This window comes from Kickxella alabastrina (assembly GCF_025024165.1).
Source record: "Kickxella alabastrina strain RSA 675 chromosome Unknown BX661scaffold_25, whole genome shotgun sequence".
NCBI classification, from domain to species: Eukaryota; Fungi; Kickxellomycota; class Kickxellomycetes; order Kickxellales; family Kickxellaceae; genus Kickxella; species Kickxella alabastrina.
Window position 1 is genome coordinate 179,545 of NW_026251496.1, and position 14,021 is coordinate 193,565.

General features: G+C 48.6%; 8 protein-coding genes across 8 annotated transcripts; 6 read left to right on the plus strand and 2 right to left on the minus strand.

The window, feature by feature from the left end:
• Positions 1–344: 344 nt before the first annotated feature.
• Positions 345–1,094, plus strand: BX661DRAFT_200400 (P-loop containing nucleoside triphosphate hydrolase protein; the record flags this gene model as incomplete). The annotated part of the gene is made up of 1 exon (XM_051538407.1): positions 345–1,094. One exon carries the CDS (start codon positions 345–347, stop codon positions 1,092–1,094), a length of 750 nt encoding a protein of 249 aa, XP_051389392.1.
• Positions 1,095–1,221: 127 nt separating this feature from the next.
• BX661DRAFT_173040 (N-terminal domain of NEFA-interacting nuclear protein NIP30-domain-containing protein) lies at positions 1,222–1,887 on the plus strand (the record flags this gene model as incomplete). The annotated part of the gene is made up of 1 exon (XM_051533833.1): positions 1,222–1,887. The coding sequence occupies one exon, from the start codon at positions 1,222–1,224 to the stop codon at positions 1,885–1,887; it is 666 nt and encodes a 221-aa protein (XP_051389393.1).
• A 238-nt stretch (positions 1,888–2,125) lies between these two features.
• BX661DRAFT_187457 (Phosphopantothenate--cysteine ligase) lies at positions 2,126–3,491 on the plus strand. Its single transcript, XM_051537221.1, is given in 2 exon segments — positions 2,126–3,406; positions 3,418–3,491. The coding sequence occupies 1 exon segment, from the start codon at positions 2,368–2,370 to the stop codon at positions 3,367–3,369; it is 1,002 nt and encodes a 333-aa protein (XP_051389394.1). The 5' UTR covers positions 2,126–2,367; the 3' UTR covers positions 3,370–3,406; positions 3,418–3,491.
• On the plus strand, positions 3,492–3,841 carry BX661DRAFT_187458 (uncharacterized protein). Its single transcript, XM_051537222.1, has one exon. It carries the CDS (start codon positions 3,503–3,505, stop codon positions 3,662–3,664), a length of 162 nt encoding a protein of 53 aa, XP_051389395.1. The 5' UTR covers positions 3,492–3,502; the 3' UTR covers positions 3,665–3,841.
• Positions 3,842–4,772: 931 nt separating this feature from the next.
• Positions 4,773–9,179, plus strand: BX661DRAFT_207292 (uncharacterized protein; the record flags this gene model as incomplete). Its single annotated transcript, XM_051538656.1, has 2 exons — positions 4,773–5,053; positions 5,173–9,179. The coding sequence occupies exons 1-2, from the start codon at positions 4,972–4,974 to the stop codon at positions 9,177–9,179; spliced, it is 4,089 nt and encodes a 1,362-aa protein (XP_051389396.1). The 5' UTR covers positions 4,773–4,971.
• A 434-nt stretch (positions 9,180–9,613) lies between these two features.
• BX661DRAFT_59482 (uncharacterized protein) lies at positions 9,614–11,208 on the minus strand. Its single transcript, XM_051539299.1, has 3 exons — positions 11,174–11,208; positions 10,023–11,040; positions 9,614–9,865 (listed from the first exon to the last, which is right to left on the minus strand). The coding sequence occupies exons 2-3, from the start codon at positions 10,959–10,961 to the stop codon at positions 9,770–9,772; spliced, it is 1,035 nt and encodes a 344-aa protein (XP_051389397.1). The 5' UTR covers positions 10,962–11,040; positions 11,174–11,208; the 3' UTR covers positions 9,614–9,769.
• BX661DRAFT_187462 (CAP Gly-rich domain-containing protein) lies at positions 11,116–12,185 on the minus strand. The gene has a single exon (XM_051537223.1). It carries the CDS (start codon positions 12,176–12,178, stop codon positions 11,324–11,326), a length of 855 nt encoding a protein of 284 aa, XP_051389398.1. The 5' UTR covers positions 12,179–12,185; the 3' UTR covers positions 11,116–11,323.
• A 398-nt stretch (positions 12,186–12,583) lies between these two features.
• On the plus strand, positions 12,584–13,784 carry BX661DRAFT_187464 (uncharacterized protein). Its single transcript, XM_051537224.1, has 2 exons — positions 12,584–13,073; positions 13,103–13,784. The coding sequence occupies exons 1-2, from the start codon at positions 12,707–12,709 to the stop codon at positions 13,708–13,710; spliced, it is 975 nt and encodes a 324-aa protein (XP_051389399.1). The 5' UTR covers positions 12,584–12,706; the 3' UTR covers positions 13,711–13,784.
• Positions 13,785–14,021: the final 237 nt, after the last annotated feature.

A 14,021-nucleotide genomic window follows, 5' to 3' on the forward strand; every position in this document is an offset into this window, starting at 1 on the left:
CTTTGCTGCTGCTGCTGCTGCTGCTGCTGCTGTTGCTGTTGCTGTTGTAGAACTGGCGCAAGAGAGAAGGAAATGGGAAAATGGCAGTAAATGTTTTATTTGGCGGGTTAGCTATGCCCTTCTCTTCTACATACCTCGGAAATTTAATAAATTCGCCGCCCCCATCCCCCACTCCACTGCTCAATCAAATCTGCGAATCTTTTTCTTTTTTCTTTTTTGATTCTCACACCAAAACAAGATAAATAGTCCGATTCTCTTTTTCACACCCCCTTTTTCACCCGTTCTCCTTATTTGCACATTTTTCATAGATAATCTCTACTAGCCCTCAGTCGCCTGCCCAACCAATGTCACTTATTTCCAACAACTACGGCGCTTTGTCGGACAACCCAGCGGCATCATCGGCAGCAACAGATACGCTGCAGTCGGATAGCACTGTCGACGAGCCGGTCCTGTGGGTCAAAGAACTGACCAAGCGCAAGGATGACGACACGCATCTCTTCTACGACGTCTCATTCAGCCTGCGCCAGGGCCAGGTTCTCGTCGTGCGAGGGCCCAGCGGCGTCGGCAAAACCACAATCCTCCGGTGCATCGCCCAACTGACCACCTTTGAGGCGGGCACCTGCACGCTCAGCTCCGCCCAAGGCCCCCGCACCCCGGCGCAGCTTGGCATTCCCACCTGGCGTGCCGACGTAATGTACGTGCCACAGCGGCCGGCGCAACTGGCCGGAACGCCGCTGGACTTCATAGACATGGTGAATTCCTTTGGCGTGCAGGCGCAGAGAGAGCATTATGATCCGGTGGAGATTGCTGAGGACTGGGGGATTGCGCCGGAGTTATGGGAGAAGAAGTGGCCGGAGTTGTCCGGTGGTGAGCAGCAGAGGATTGCGCTGGCGGTGGCGCTGTCTTGTGATCCCAAAGTGCTGCTGCTGGATGAGCCCACGAGTGCGCTGGATCCGCAGTCTACCCTGATGGTCGAGGACACGCTGGCACAGAGGACTTGCGTGTGGATCACTCATGACGACGCGCAGGCAAAGCGCATTGCCTCAATGACACTGACCCTCAACTCGGACGCCTCCTATGACCTGTCACCATAACCAAGCCCCCCTAGTGCCCTGCTCCCTGCTCCAAACCCTTTCCGCTTCACTCGGGGGTGTTTTTTTATTCCGTGTACTGTATTTTATACTTTGTAAGCCCCCCTTTATCTTTTTATTTTACCAGACCATGAGCAGCACCAATCCCAACTCGCGCTTCATCTCGGAAGCCGCCATTGAAGAATCCCGCAAAGAGCGCGAATCCGCCTGGCAAAAGGCCTACGACTCCCACCAACGGCCGCCACCAAGCGACGCCTCGTACGACACGCGCACACTCTACGAGCGGCTGCAGGAGCAGCGGCGGCTCAAAGACGACACCCTCGCCGAGTCCCGCCGCTTCGCCAACCAAATTCGCAAACTCGACCCCGAAGAAACAGAGTTTCTCGAAACCGTAGATGACGAGGAACGCGAGAAAACCGAAACTCAGAAAAGAGCCGAATTGGCCGCGTTGGCTGCCTTCAGAGAGGAGGTCGTGGAGAGCCAGAGGGAGCGCCCAAAGAGGAAACAGTCGAGTGGGCCTGTGAGCGCTGTAAGGGGAAGCCTGTTGGATAAAATCCGTGGCGTGGTTGTGAGGCCGGCTTCTGCCTTTGAGAAGAACCCAGAGAGTGCTTGTGGTGTGGAGCATGGGAACAAGAAAAAGAAATTGCGCCTGGGATGTGATGGCGTTAAAGATAATGATGACGGCGATGATAAGGAATTGAATCCCCTCGGGTTGTTGGCATCTTACGGCAGTGACAGTGATGGTGACAGTGACAGCGACAGTGGCAGCGATACCGGCAGCGGCAGCGCAGAATAGCAGGGCTGAAGAAATAAAAAGCGCTTTGTTTCGTTTTTCTGCATGTTTTAAATTGCATTAAACCGGATTTGGCTTATCGCCACATATTGATTTACCTCTACATGATAAAGTTTTAATTTAGTTTTCTTTTGGGCTTTTTCTTGTCCGAGCAAAAAAACACGTGGAGATTTCATCGAAATTACACCATGAAAGAGTAGTGCAAGACAAACCCAGAATGGTTTTGTTGGTCCCCCCCCCGCCCCCCTTTTTTCTGACAGAATTTCCTCTCCCACCCTCCTCCCCCCTTTCTTTCTTCGCGCTCATCAGTTCGCCCTGTCATCCTTTCTTTCTATCGCTCTCCTTCAATTGATAATCTACTCGTCCAGCTTCTTCGCTCGCAAAATATATAAGAGTACTCTCGCCTACATAGCCGTCGCCTTTACACAGTGGCAAAAAAAACCACCCCTCCTCTCTGATCAAATCAAAAAAGAAACCAACGCAATGAGTCTCGGCAAAACGCACCCATCCGAAGCAGTATCGCCTTGCGCAGAATCCCGCAGTGTCATCGACCCAGACACCTACTTTGACCACAACCAGCCACCATCGAACCTCCAATGGGCCCACACCGCAACCCAAGCCTTTCTCAAACAGCAGCCGGCCAACCAACGTGTAGTACTGATAACCAGCGGCGGCACAACGGTTCCGCTAGAAAACAACACCGTGAGGTTCGTCGATAATTTCAGCCAAGGTACACGCGGAAGCTGCTCGGCCGAGCAGTTCCTGGCTATGGGCTACGCTGTGATCTTCCTGTACCGCGAAAAGTCCCTGCAGCCCTTCAACAGACACTACTCGGACAGCACAAAGGGCCTCTTATCCTATCTTGAGCTCAGCCCCGAGGGCGAGGTTAGGGTGAAGCCTGAGTGGGCGGATAGGGTGAAGGGTGATTTGGGGCTTTATCAGCAGTACGTCGAGGGAGGGAAGCTTTTGATGATTAATTTTACGACCTTGTCGGATTACTTGTTTTTGCTGCGCGAAGTCTCCCTTTTGCTGGCGCACCTGGGCCCCCTGGCGATGTTTTACTTGGCAGCAGCAGTCAGCGATTTCTTCATTCCTTCGCATATAATGTCCGAGCACAAGATTCAATCAGGTGACGGTGATCTAACCCTGCGTATGAACCAAGTGCCCAAGTTCCTGGGTCCTTTGGTGAAAAACTGGGCGCCGGAATGTTTCATTGTTTCTTTCAAGTTGGAAACCGACCCACTGCTGTTGGGTCCCAAGGCTAAATATGCTTTGAAGAAGTATGGTCATCAGATTGTTATTGCTAATATGCTGAATACGCGCAAGTTCCAGGTGTGGCTGTTTACAAGGGAGTCTGATGATGCTTTTTTGATCCAGATTACCAAAGAGCAGCTCGATGCTGGCAGGGATATCGAGCAGGATCTTGTGGAAGAATTGTCGAAAAGACATTTGCAGCTTGTCGAGAATACAAAATTGGATGTTTAGAGTAAAATACACAGAGCAGTAGGATTGTTTTTTTGTTTTTTTGTGTTTTTTGTATTTTTCCTTACATAGTAGTAGAAAATTATCGATATCTTATCTATAAATAAATAAATATATTCCCGCTTGTGTCTCATATATGCCATATTCTATTGGCGCTGACAAAATTAAGCGTTTGTCGAGTCATCTGTGTGTCTCACTTTGTCAATCATGTTCTACTTGCCTTGAGGTTTATAATGTTTCGGCCACCCCTTTCGAAATGGCACATAATTATGCGGGGGGTAACTTTAATGCAAAGTAGACAAGTTGACAGAATGTTTGTAACGGCAAATAGCACCATCGATTGAAGTTATTTCGCTCCCCCCACCATCCAAATAAGCACTCATTTGTGCAGAAATGCAAACCGCAGTTGCTCAAAATGTATCTATTTTGTTTGTGTTGGTTATATGCGGAGAGGCTGAAAGCTGGAGAAATAAAGAGATGTGGAGATAAATAAACTGGTAGTGACTGTTTGCTCTCAAGAAATATGTGGAGATAAAATAAAAGTTCTTTAAATTAAGTGTTCCCTCACACAATGTTTGAAAAAATAACATCAAATGTTTTTTTGGAATGCTATTTATCGATACTTCCAATAGTGACCCTCAAGTTAGACTCTATTTTTGTCAACCTTTTTTTTCCAGCCTGTTACAAATCCTCTTAAATTTGTATATGATAAACTCACGTACTTGTCTTCTTTTGCTCCCAATCTTTCTTTTTTTGCTGTAATTTTTAATTTTGATCTCTAACAAGGAAAACTCCTCTTTATTTGTAATACTTCCGCTTATATTCACAAATTTATCAGGAATTTTCTTCCCGTGCTTTTTTGTTATTACTACAAACAGATCATTTATTTTACTCAGCAACTTTACAACATAATATATAGTAAGTAGCTCGTGCAATCATTTTACACCTTTAACAAACAAACAAACAAACAATAAACATAAACATGGCACAATTTGGGTTTTTCATTTTCTAACAATGGAAAATAAACATTCCTTCTCAAAAATTATTTATACTGCCTTTATTCTTGTTTTTTTCTTTGAGTGGGGGACTCGCAATCTACTCTTTAAAAATATTATGGCAATTCACATTCTCTTGCTTGCACACCATATATATATTTTTTTCACATGTCTCATTCTTTGGCTATTTTTCAATGCAAAAGCTTTTTCTCCATTTTAATCACCCCGCACCTGGTACAAAAAAATTAGCGCATATAGCATGATATGTGCTATTTTTCAACCATTATATTTATTCCAGTAAATTCCAATTACTGCATTCTTTAAACACGAACAAACATCTAAAATAGCATTAAGCCCGATAGACTATAATCTATACTTTTAAAAGTTACACTAACTACCAAAAAATCCCATCTAAACTCACCCTATCACATATACGCTATATCTCCTCTTGTTCCTGTTGTCTTTTTATCTTCAAAATATTTACACGTTGTCGCTAATAATTTTAATATTTGTTTAATATTTTTATTTGGTTTATTTGTAGACTGAACATAACCATCGTTCATTGCACAGAAAGCATTATAATTCTCGATATTCCTCTTTTTTAAGGCTAATGGCACGCACAACGCTTTCGCTAATAGCCGTGGCGTGGCTCCTGGCTGCGTCTCGAGTAAATGCTGGTCCGATTGCCATAGGTAAGAAAGTCACAATACACATTGAAGATGCAGCTGTACATTTTTGTTCCAATAAAAAAAATACTGCAACTAACACAACATTATACATTTTTCAAATATTCTTTTTGTGTAATTTATAGCTGGCGATAATGCTGCAACCGCAGCAGAGCTTGCCAGTCTCGGCGGTCTCCTGCAGGCCCTCGGTGCTGGAGTCATCGGCAACGGGGCTCTCCATTACCCCACTGCTGCTACCTCGCACCAACGCGCCGAGTCCGAGATTCTTGCCTCTGACACAGCCACGCGCATTCTCAATAAGGTCAAGTCGATCCTCAAGGATGGAGGAATTAATGACGACGAGGATGATAACGGCGACGATTCCTCCAAATCTGTCACCTACATGATCAAGCCCGCACTGATCTTCCACAAGGAGGAGCTGCCCCCGCCCAACCCGCTTGCCGGCAACGTCATTCCTTTGCCCGGAGGTGCCATGCTCTACACGCCGACGCCCACGGGAAATATCAACGGCGAGCCCACAAATGGCCCTGCTGCCAGCATCAAGGCGGCATACGGTAACCTGTTTGCTGCCTCTCCCTACACGCCTTCGTACACGCTGAACAAGCCCCATGCAGCGGTTATTATTGAGGAAATCACCGACATTCTGAGCCTCAAGAGCGCCCTCAACCGCATGGAGGAAGCCGGCGAGGATGTCAGCGATGACGAGGATGAGGATGATGACTATTCCCGCAAGCACAGGGGCAAGAAGAACGTGAATATTGTTAGTCTCGAGACTATCGATCCGACGTCGGCCTTTATTAACCCATTCACGCGCGCCGACTTCCCCTTTGGCCTGATGACCCCGGCGCCACTGCCCACCGTTGCGCCCAAGAAGTTGGACGAGGAGGAGTCTATTTCCAAGAAGGTCGAGAAGAAGACCATCAAGAAGGCCCTCCCTAAACCCTCCACCAGTGCCAGCTCCAGCGCGCAGATCAGGGCATCAATGGGTAGCGACGGTGGCATCACCATCATCAATGACGGTGTCATGTTCACACCCTCGTCCAGCGCCACAACCCATGGGACCACCATTATAATCCCCGCCGCGTCGTTGCAAAGCTCATCAAGCCCATCGCCCACCAGCTCCAGTGCATCCCCCACGCCATCCTCCAGCGAGCTGCCGGCAACTAGCTTCAGCTCCAGCTCTTCCTTGATCATCCACGAGGAGGCATCCTCCAACGAGGATATCAAGGCCAATGAAGTTTTGCGCTTTGCCAATATGCACCACTCCACCTCCGCCCCAGTCAAGGCTGACCTTGGCGGCAACACGCAGGCTGGAAGTGTCCGTCGTGACATTTTCGCTACGTCCAATGACCCGCTGACCATTGCCGAGCCCACTGTTGAGATGTACGTGGCCTCGAGCCTCTCGAGCCTGGCCATGTCTGCAGACTCCAACGAGGTTGCTTCGCCCGCCGTGACCATCGGCAGCAGCTATGCCAGCCCTGAGACCCACGCCGATGGCATTACCTCGGCGGATATCGGTGCTCATTCTTTGGAAGTTCCCAAGCGCCGCAAAATGCACATTGTGCATGTCTACGAGGTCAAGAAGAACAAGCAGTCAGGCAGCGCCGAATCAGTTACCATTGCCACGTCGACCTCGGCCATGCTGCGCAAGCGTGATATGATGCCCATATATGATATTGTTGCGCCCATTGTTGGTGCTGCACAGGCGTCCTCGGTGCAGACATCCATGGTGCTCAACACGCCATATGTGGATATCCGTGTCAACAGCATGCAGCGTCTTCAGGTTGATGAGGAGGATGACGATGATTACAGCGATATTGAGGACGATACTGGCAACATGGAGGAAGGTGAGAGCGATGTTGCTCGCGACAGATTGGCTAACTCTGAATTTGAGAAGGCCGCTTCGGATGTTGTTGCTGAGCAGTCCTCGGTTGAGTCCTCAGCTGAGCCATCAATCGGGTCGTCAGTTGAATCTGCTTCAGAGTCTGCAAGCCTATTGTTGAATGCTGCTCCTGCTGCTACCACTGACGTGACCTTGTCGGATGTTGCCCTATCGTCTGTTTTGGCCGAGTCGTCGTCGATTTCTGTTGAGTCGTCATCGGATAAGGCAGCTGTGCTTAGCAAGAGCCCGCGTAGTATCACTAGGAAGCCCCGCATTGTTACTGTCACGGAAACCTCCGCTACTGCTGTGACAACCTTGTCTACCGCCGCGGTGTCCTCAACCAGCGCCGTGTCTACATCTGCCACCGCTGTGTCAACCACCGCCGCTATCACTGAATCCACCTCCGTTGTTGCCGACTCTACTCAGGCAGGCAAGGAGGGTGAGGATGAAGATGAGGATGAGGATGAGGTTGTAGATGCTTCCGAGTTCAACGACCCTGCCCTTGCTACCCGCAACACCTCTTTCAAGCCATTGGTTATTGAGACAATCAGCGGTGACAAGATATTTACGGCCACCACTGAAGCATCAAGCCCCATAGGCGCAGTGACCAGTGCTGACAACAACAGCGATGATAGTGCTGATGGAAGCGATATTAGCACTGAAGGCGACATAAACACCGAAAGCGATGCTGAAAGTGACTCTGATTCCGACAACGAGTCTGATGTAAAGAGAAACGCCGGCGATGATTCTGGCAGCGAAAGCGACAGCGACAGCGAGGAGAAGAGCAATAACGAGGCTGATGCCGAGGCTGCCCAGCCCAAGAGACACCTGGCCAACAACCCGCTCACGGTGGAAGAGGGAGAGGAGGGTGACTTCAACCCTTTCCACGCTATCCAGCGCATTGCTGCCATTGGTCTGCGCGAGGCTCAGCAGGCTTTGAAGGATTATGAGATGAACTCGGATGTTAGCGACATTGAGATGCTGACCACCAAGGATGCCAAGCCCGCTGCCACGGTTGCCTCAATTACAGAGGCAGTGATCAGCCCCGTGTCCGAGGCCAGCACCGCGACTGAGGTCAACTCTGTGTTTGATATTAATGCTGCACCCAGCTCCACGGTCTCGAACGATTCTGTTGCCGCGTCTAGCTCCAGCCCTCTGGCTGAAACCATCGTTGTGTCCAGCGTAGTGGCTAACTCCACCCCGGCGTCTGAACCAAGCCCCAAGGCTGTACGCGCAGCTGCTGACAAGGATTCGGGCTCTGACAAAGATTCCGACAAGGACTCTGAGAAGGATAGCGACAACTCCGATTCTGATTCCGACTCTGACTCCGACTCTAACAAGAGACGCAAGAAGGCCAATTCGGACAGCGACTCTGACAAGGACTCTGACAACGATAGCGATGACGAGATGACCCGTCCGCTCAAGAAAAAGAAGAACAGCGCCAACCGCGACGAAAGAATTGCATTGCCCGGCAATATGAACACTGACGCTGACCTCGACAACGATGCTGAGGATGAGGCCTTGTCTGAGGCTGCTGCCGAGTCTGTCAACCAGGTGATCAACCAGATTGCTTCCGAGCTCGACAACGTTGCCAGTGATTCTGTTGAGAGCGATTTCGGCGGTGTTGTCCGCGCCTTTGCCAGCGAGGACAATGCCAGCGAGGACAATGCCAGTGAGGAAGATGCAAGCGACCTCAGCGGTGATGCTAGTGACGAAGGCGACAACGATGACAATTCTGAGGCCAAGTTTGCCGACAGCATTTCGAACCTTGAATTTGAGTATGAGACCAACAACGGGGTAAATTCTGATGGCGAGGAGGTCCAGTTCATTACGCAGATGGTCCCCGAAGAGGTTCTCAGGAAGCTCAATGCCAAAGAGACACCCAGCATTGTCTTCAGGGATACTATCGACGAAGAGTATGAGGAGGAGTACTTTGCGAGCAGCAGAAACATGCCGGCGCACAACGCTTTGGTTGTCGCGCCTGCAAACAGAGTCATGATCCCTACGCCTGTACTCAAGGCTGCAATCCCTACGCCCGCTCCGGCTCCAGTATCTATAGGCCACAATGTGCTTGTGAATTCTTTTGAGCTGCCTGCAACCCACCTCCAGCGGAATGTCATTGACTCCATGGACTCTAACCCCGAGAAGCTTGTCCGCGGCGCTGATGCCACATCTGATATTGGACTCATCAGGGAGAGCCAGAACCGAGCCATGAACATTGGCATGGGCAACCTCCGTCGCTATGTTTGAGTGACTCGCCTAATTTTCCAACATTTATTTTTCTCTTTTTTCATTATTATTTTTTCATTCACATATTTCATTAGTAATTTTTTAATCAAAGCGGATATAACATTTAACTCCTAGTGCAAAAGCGGGTTAGTTTCAACGGAATGCGTGCTTGACAATAATGTTCCCCACGTGTGGATATTGCTGCTTGGCCTGCTCGATAAATTTGAGAATGTCCTGGTGAATGTATTCGGCCAGGTGCAGCACACGCAAGGAAGGGATGCGCACAATCAAGTACTGAACGGCACTTACCACCTGCTCGACTTGGTATTCGTAGGCACTGACAAACAGGCGCAACTCCTTGATCTGAGCGTTCAGCGACTCTGTTGGAGCTCGGCCAGAGTTGTTTTGATCCATGTTTGAGTCTTGGTGTAGCAGAGCGACAGGTAAATTGCCAAATGTGACGCTGGTAATATCTAGCTTGACAACTCTGGGTAAGCGGGGAATGAGGCTGACCAAGTCACTAAACTCAATTGGATCCTGGCAAACGAGCTCGGTCATATTGTTCCATTCGATGTTTTGAGGGTCCAAAACGAAGCCGCATTGGGGCAAGCTCAGTTTCGAAAATTTAGACACCTTGTTTCCGCCGAATAGCTGGTTTGCGGCCTTGTAAAACCTGGGCATGTTGCTCTCGCCAATCGATGTAATGGCTACATCCAAGTCGCCAACGCAGGTAATGCGCATACCACATAATGCTGTAAATGCAGAAAACGGGCCGGCAACAGATACGCTGCACAAAGTCAATGGGTGACTGGCCGCGCGTAACAAGCTGCAATTTTCTGGGCAGTTTTGGATAGACATGTTGGCAAGCTTTGGAAAGTTCAACTTATATCCGTCAAATACAGTATTCTTGTGCTTGTCTGGTTGGGTTGTATACGACACGGAGAGGCTTTCAAGCTGGTGAAATGTAGCGCTGTTTTCTTCATCGGCTGAATCGCCAATAAAGTAGCGCCAGGAAAAGTCGCACGGCACGTTTGTCAGCACCAGGGAGCGCAGAGACCCGGCGTGGAACCGGGAGACTAGCTGAGACCTGCCAGAGTCAAGCTGCAGGTGCAGGTGTGTTAGGGCTTTGGACAAGTGCAGGCCAGATAGGGTCAAGGGGATATTGCACTTGAGAGTCTGCAGCTGCTCGGAGTACGACTCTGCAAGCTGGCGCACAAAAATGTCAGCCATTCCATTTGACGTGTAGCCATGCACGTTGAATGTCGTGATGCAGGGCATAAGTGCGGCAATGCGTTTGGCCGACTTTGTTACTGCCTTTTTTACACGGCAGGTGCGCACATAGCTGGTGTTGCGCTCGTCCGATGATGCCGATGAGAAAGTGATCGATAATGTGGTGACACTAGTCCAATCGGCAGAATGAGTGCCAAGCATGCGCAGCACCTCTTCAATGTAGACCAGCGGATCCGACGGCCAGAGCAGGGTAATGTGCATGTGCTGCACGTAGTGACAGAATCCGCGGACGACTGTTGCGTTGACACTGGATTCTAGCACAACACGGGCATCTTCGCTGTCGGAGTCATCGCTGTCAAATTCGTTGCTGTCTGAGTCATAGACAAAGTCCTCGCGGATCTTGATAAAGCACAGTGCGTATATGCGCGGGAGGGCAATCTCCCTCCACTGCCTACAAACATTTAGCAATGATAACTGCTGTTTCCAGGACCAAGCATCCAGGGCCTGGTTGTTGAGCACTTCTCCTAGGATTTTCTCGACAACGGGCTGTGGTAGTCTGCCAATATTGGACATTGATAAGTAGCAGGAGGTGGTGTAAATAATGTAAAAAATTTAAATGTAAATGTGGAGCAAAAAGGTATGGTATACTATACTAAACGAAAGAAGAATAAGGAAAAAAGGGAACAGTTCAAATATAAACAACTTGTAAAAACCAAGCATCATGCCATATTTTAAATATAGTTCTACTTTTTTAAATGTACTTTTCAAAAATTAAAACATCGTACCATTTTGTTGTTTCGGAAACAAACACATAATATCATGGTAAAAATCTTGAAAGGGGCAGTTGCGTGCATCAAGATTGTCGGCCAGATTTCTCCTCATTTCTGTCGCAAGGCATTATAATACATGAGGTTTGTATTTTATCCCTGTTCCCTTTACATTTCCTCCAAATCACTCCCAAACAAATCCTCCTCGGGGAAATCACCAGTGACAATCTTGTCTGGCCTGACAAAGGATCCATGTTCAGCTGCACACTTGAAATACACAACCCCATCCATCGATCCATCGTTCTTGCCAACAGGTTCATCATACTCGATACCAACCCAGAAACCTGGGCGGAATGACGTTTTACCAACAAACCGCACTATTCCACGCCTCCCAAGATCGCCGGCCGCCATGGTCACTTCGCATCTGCTTCCAACGGCAATCTTTGCAGCATCCTCCTTGAACTCATCCTCCTCGTCGATTGACATGGCCGACTTCCCGTCTGCAAATCTGCCCATGTTGTGGCGGCGTTTGAAAGCTCGCACAGTGTCGTTGCGCTTGTCATATTCGTCGTCGTCCATCACAAACTTTTCCACCTGGGACTCGTCGTTGAAGTTTAAACGCGCTGCAATAGAGGGATTGGTGTTGGCCACGTTTAGCACCATGTAGTCTTCTACAGGATAAAAGCCAAGCATCCGCGATGGATCGTCAGCATTACTAATTTCACAAATCAGCGCTGTGCCTCGCAGTAGGGTGATCCGCTGGTCGACAGAGGGGATGCCGACAATGGGCTCGAGCCGCATCTTAAGCTCGTCGATGGTCAGCGACTTTTGAAACCTCCGCTCCGAGCTGGCGTTATTGCTCTCGACAAAAACGGTAACAACAGACATTTTAAAAACTAGGTTGAATAGTTTATTTTTTGAGATATATGAGTAGTAGTGGGTAGAGCGTGCGGCAAAACACGCAATTTTTTGAATGAAAATCAAATTTAAGGGTACATCCTTTCCTAGCTGCAGTATGGGCATGGGTCAAATTTGCTGCGTGGGCTGAGGCAATCAGGTCATTTCATCAGGCCCTAGAATTTTCAAACCCCTAGTATATTATATTTTCTCTGCGCAGAGGCAATCGGGTTCTGAGTCGGTCTGTCGGTCTGCTGGCCCGTCGCTTTTGCTCTGGGGATTTTTCTTGATTTTTAATATCGAAAGCCAGGATGGTGACGTATGAGGCACATGACTCATCGCCAGACAAACAAAGCGAAACCGGGTCCGCCGGTAGCTCCGAGAAGCGAAAATTGTTTTTACTGGCAACTACAAACACCATGTGAAGGCAAAAATAACGCTGATTAATATGCCGATTAATATGTCGATAGCATCAAAAACACAGGTTTCTCATGGGGGCAGCATGCTATTAAGCAGTACGCGAAGCAATGCATGTGCATTCTCCTTTCTTTGTCCCTTTCGCTCAGGGTAACACATATTTTTTTGCATACCTACTATCATATACTTTTTACATACTCTCCAACAACGTACACATATTACTTAAGCAAAATAAAAATGCGCGCCATAGTGGTAAAAAGCTGGCTCAAGAACCCAAGCGATATGGAGGTTAGGGATGTGCCGGCGCCGATACCAATGGAGGGCGAGTTGCTCGTAAGGATAGACTCAGCTGGGGCCAACTTTTTTGACATTCTGATGGTTCAGGGCAAGTATCAGTTCAAACCGCTATTTCCATTCACTCCTGGAGCAGAGTTCTCAGGCACAGTAGTGCGCGTAGCGGACTCGGTCAACAGCACACAGTTTAAGGTCGGAGACCGCATATTTGGGTCAAACCCAACGGGCGCCTACGCCGAGTACATTGCGGTTCCGGCGCTGCAGTGCTTCCACATTCCGTCTACCCTAAGCTTTGAGCAAGCAGCGGGCTGTATATCACATACCCTACTAGCTACGCAGCGCTTGTATTGCGTGCCCAGGTGATGCCAGGTGACTGGGTACTTGTGCATGCGGCCGCGGGTGGCGTGGGCATTGCGGCTGTGCAAATTGCCAAGGCACTAGGCGCTAGGGTTATAGCAGCAGTAGGCAGCGCGAGCAAGTTTGATGTTTGCTGGGCCCAGGGTGCCGACCATTGTATTAACTACCGCGAGCCAGACTGGACCAACAAAGTTCTCGACTTGACCGACGGCATGGGTGCCAATGTGGTCTTTGACCCCGTGGGGCTAGTTGAAAAGTCACTCAAGTGTGTGGCGTGGAATGGCCGTGTTGTTATTGTGGGCTTTGCCGCGGGCTCTATTGAAAAGATTTCTGCCAATCGCATTCTGCTCAAGAATGTCGCTGTCACCGGCGTGCACTGGGGAGCATACGTTTTGAACGAGCCTGAGAGAATCCCTGAGGTCTGGGATGCGCTGTTCAAAATGGCTGAGGAGAGAAAGATCAACCCTGTTGTATACACGCCAGTGTACCATGGCCTCGAAAGTGTCAAGAATGCGCTCAAAGCCATTGCTAATCGCGAGACATACGGAAAGGTGGTTGTCAAGCCGTCTGTAATATCTTCGAAACTCTGAAACTCTAAAACTTTAAAACCAATATATATGTTACTTTTTTTATAATTTTAGTATACCGAATGAATTGATGCGCGTGACTGCACTTGAAGTTAAAAAGTATCTTGGTTATATTTGTATTATAAACCCAACTTTATTCCAGTGCTTGGTTTCAATAAAGGGGAGTACTTCCATTATCATGGATATTTATGTTACCATGTGCCACATTCTATTTCAACACAAAACAATTAAGATATGTTCCTTTTTACCAAAACCCTGGTTCTAAAGCTTCCAATGAGCAACTTGGCCTGCTATCTCTTTTATCAAAAAAAACA

Excerpts from the sequence above, each read along its gene's own strand:
- BX661DRAFT_187457 (XM_051537221.1), top strand. The coding sequence starts at position 2,368 with ATGAGTCTCGGCAAAACGCACCCATCCGAAGCAGTATCGCCTTGCGCA.
- BX661DRAFT_187458 (XM_051537222.1), top strand. The coding sequence starts at position 3,503 with ATGCCATATTCTATTGGCGCTGACAAAATTAAGCGTTTGTCGAGTCAT.
- BX661DRAFT_59482 (XM_051539299.1), bottom strand. The coding sequence starts at position 10,961 with ATGTCCAATATTGGCAGACTACCACAGCCCGTTGTCGAGAAAATCCTA. Across the intron at positions 9,866-10,022 it reads AGTTGAACTTTCCAAAGCTT|CCATTACATCGATTGGCGAG; the intron begins GCCAACATGTCT and ends ACTTGGATGTAG.
- BX661DRAFT_187462 (XM_051537223.1), bottom strand. The coding sequence starts at position 12,178 with ATGCCCATACTGCAGCTAGGAAAGGATGTACCCTTAAATTTGATTTTC.
- BX661DRAFT_187464 (XM_051537224.1), top strand. The coding sequence starts at position 12,707 with ATGCGCGCCATAGTGGTAAAAAGCTGGCTCAAGAACCCAAGCGATATG. Across the intron at positions 13,074-13,102 it reads CTTTGAGCAAGCAGCGGGCT|CGCTTGTATTGCGTGCCCAG; the intron begins GTATATCACATA and ends CTAGCTACGCAG.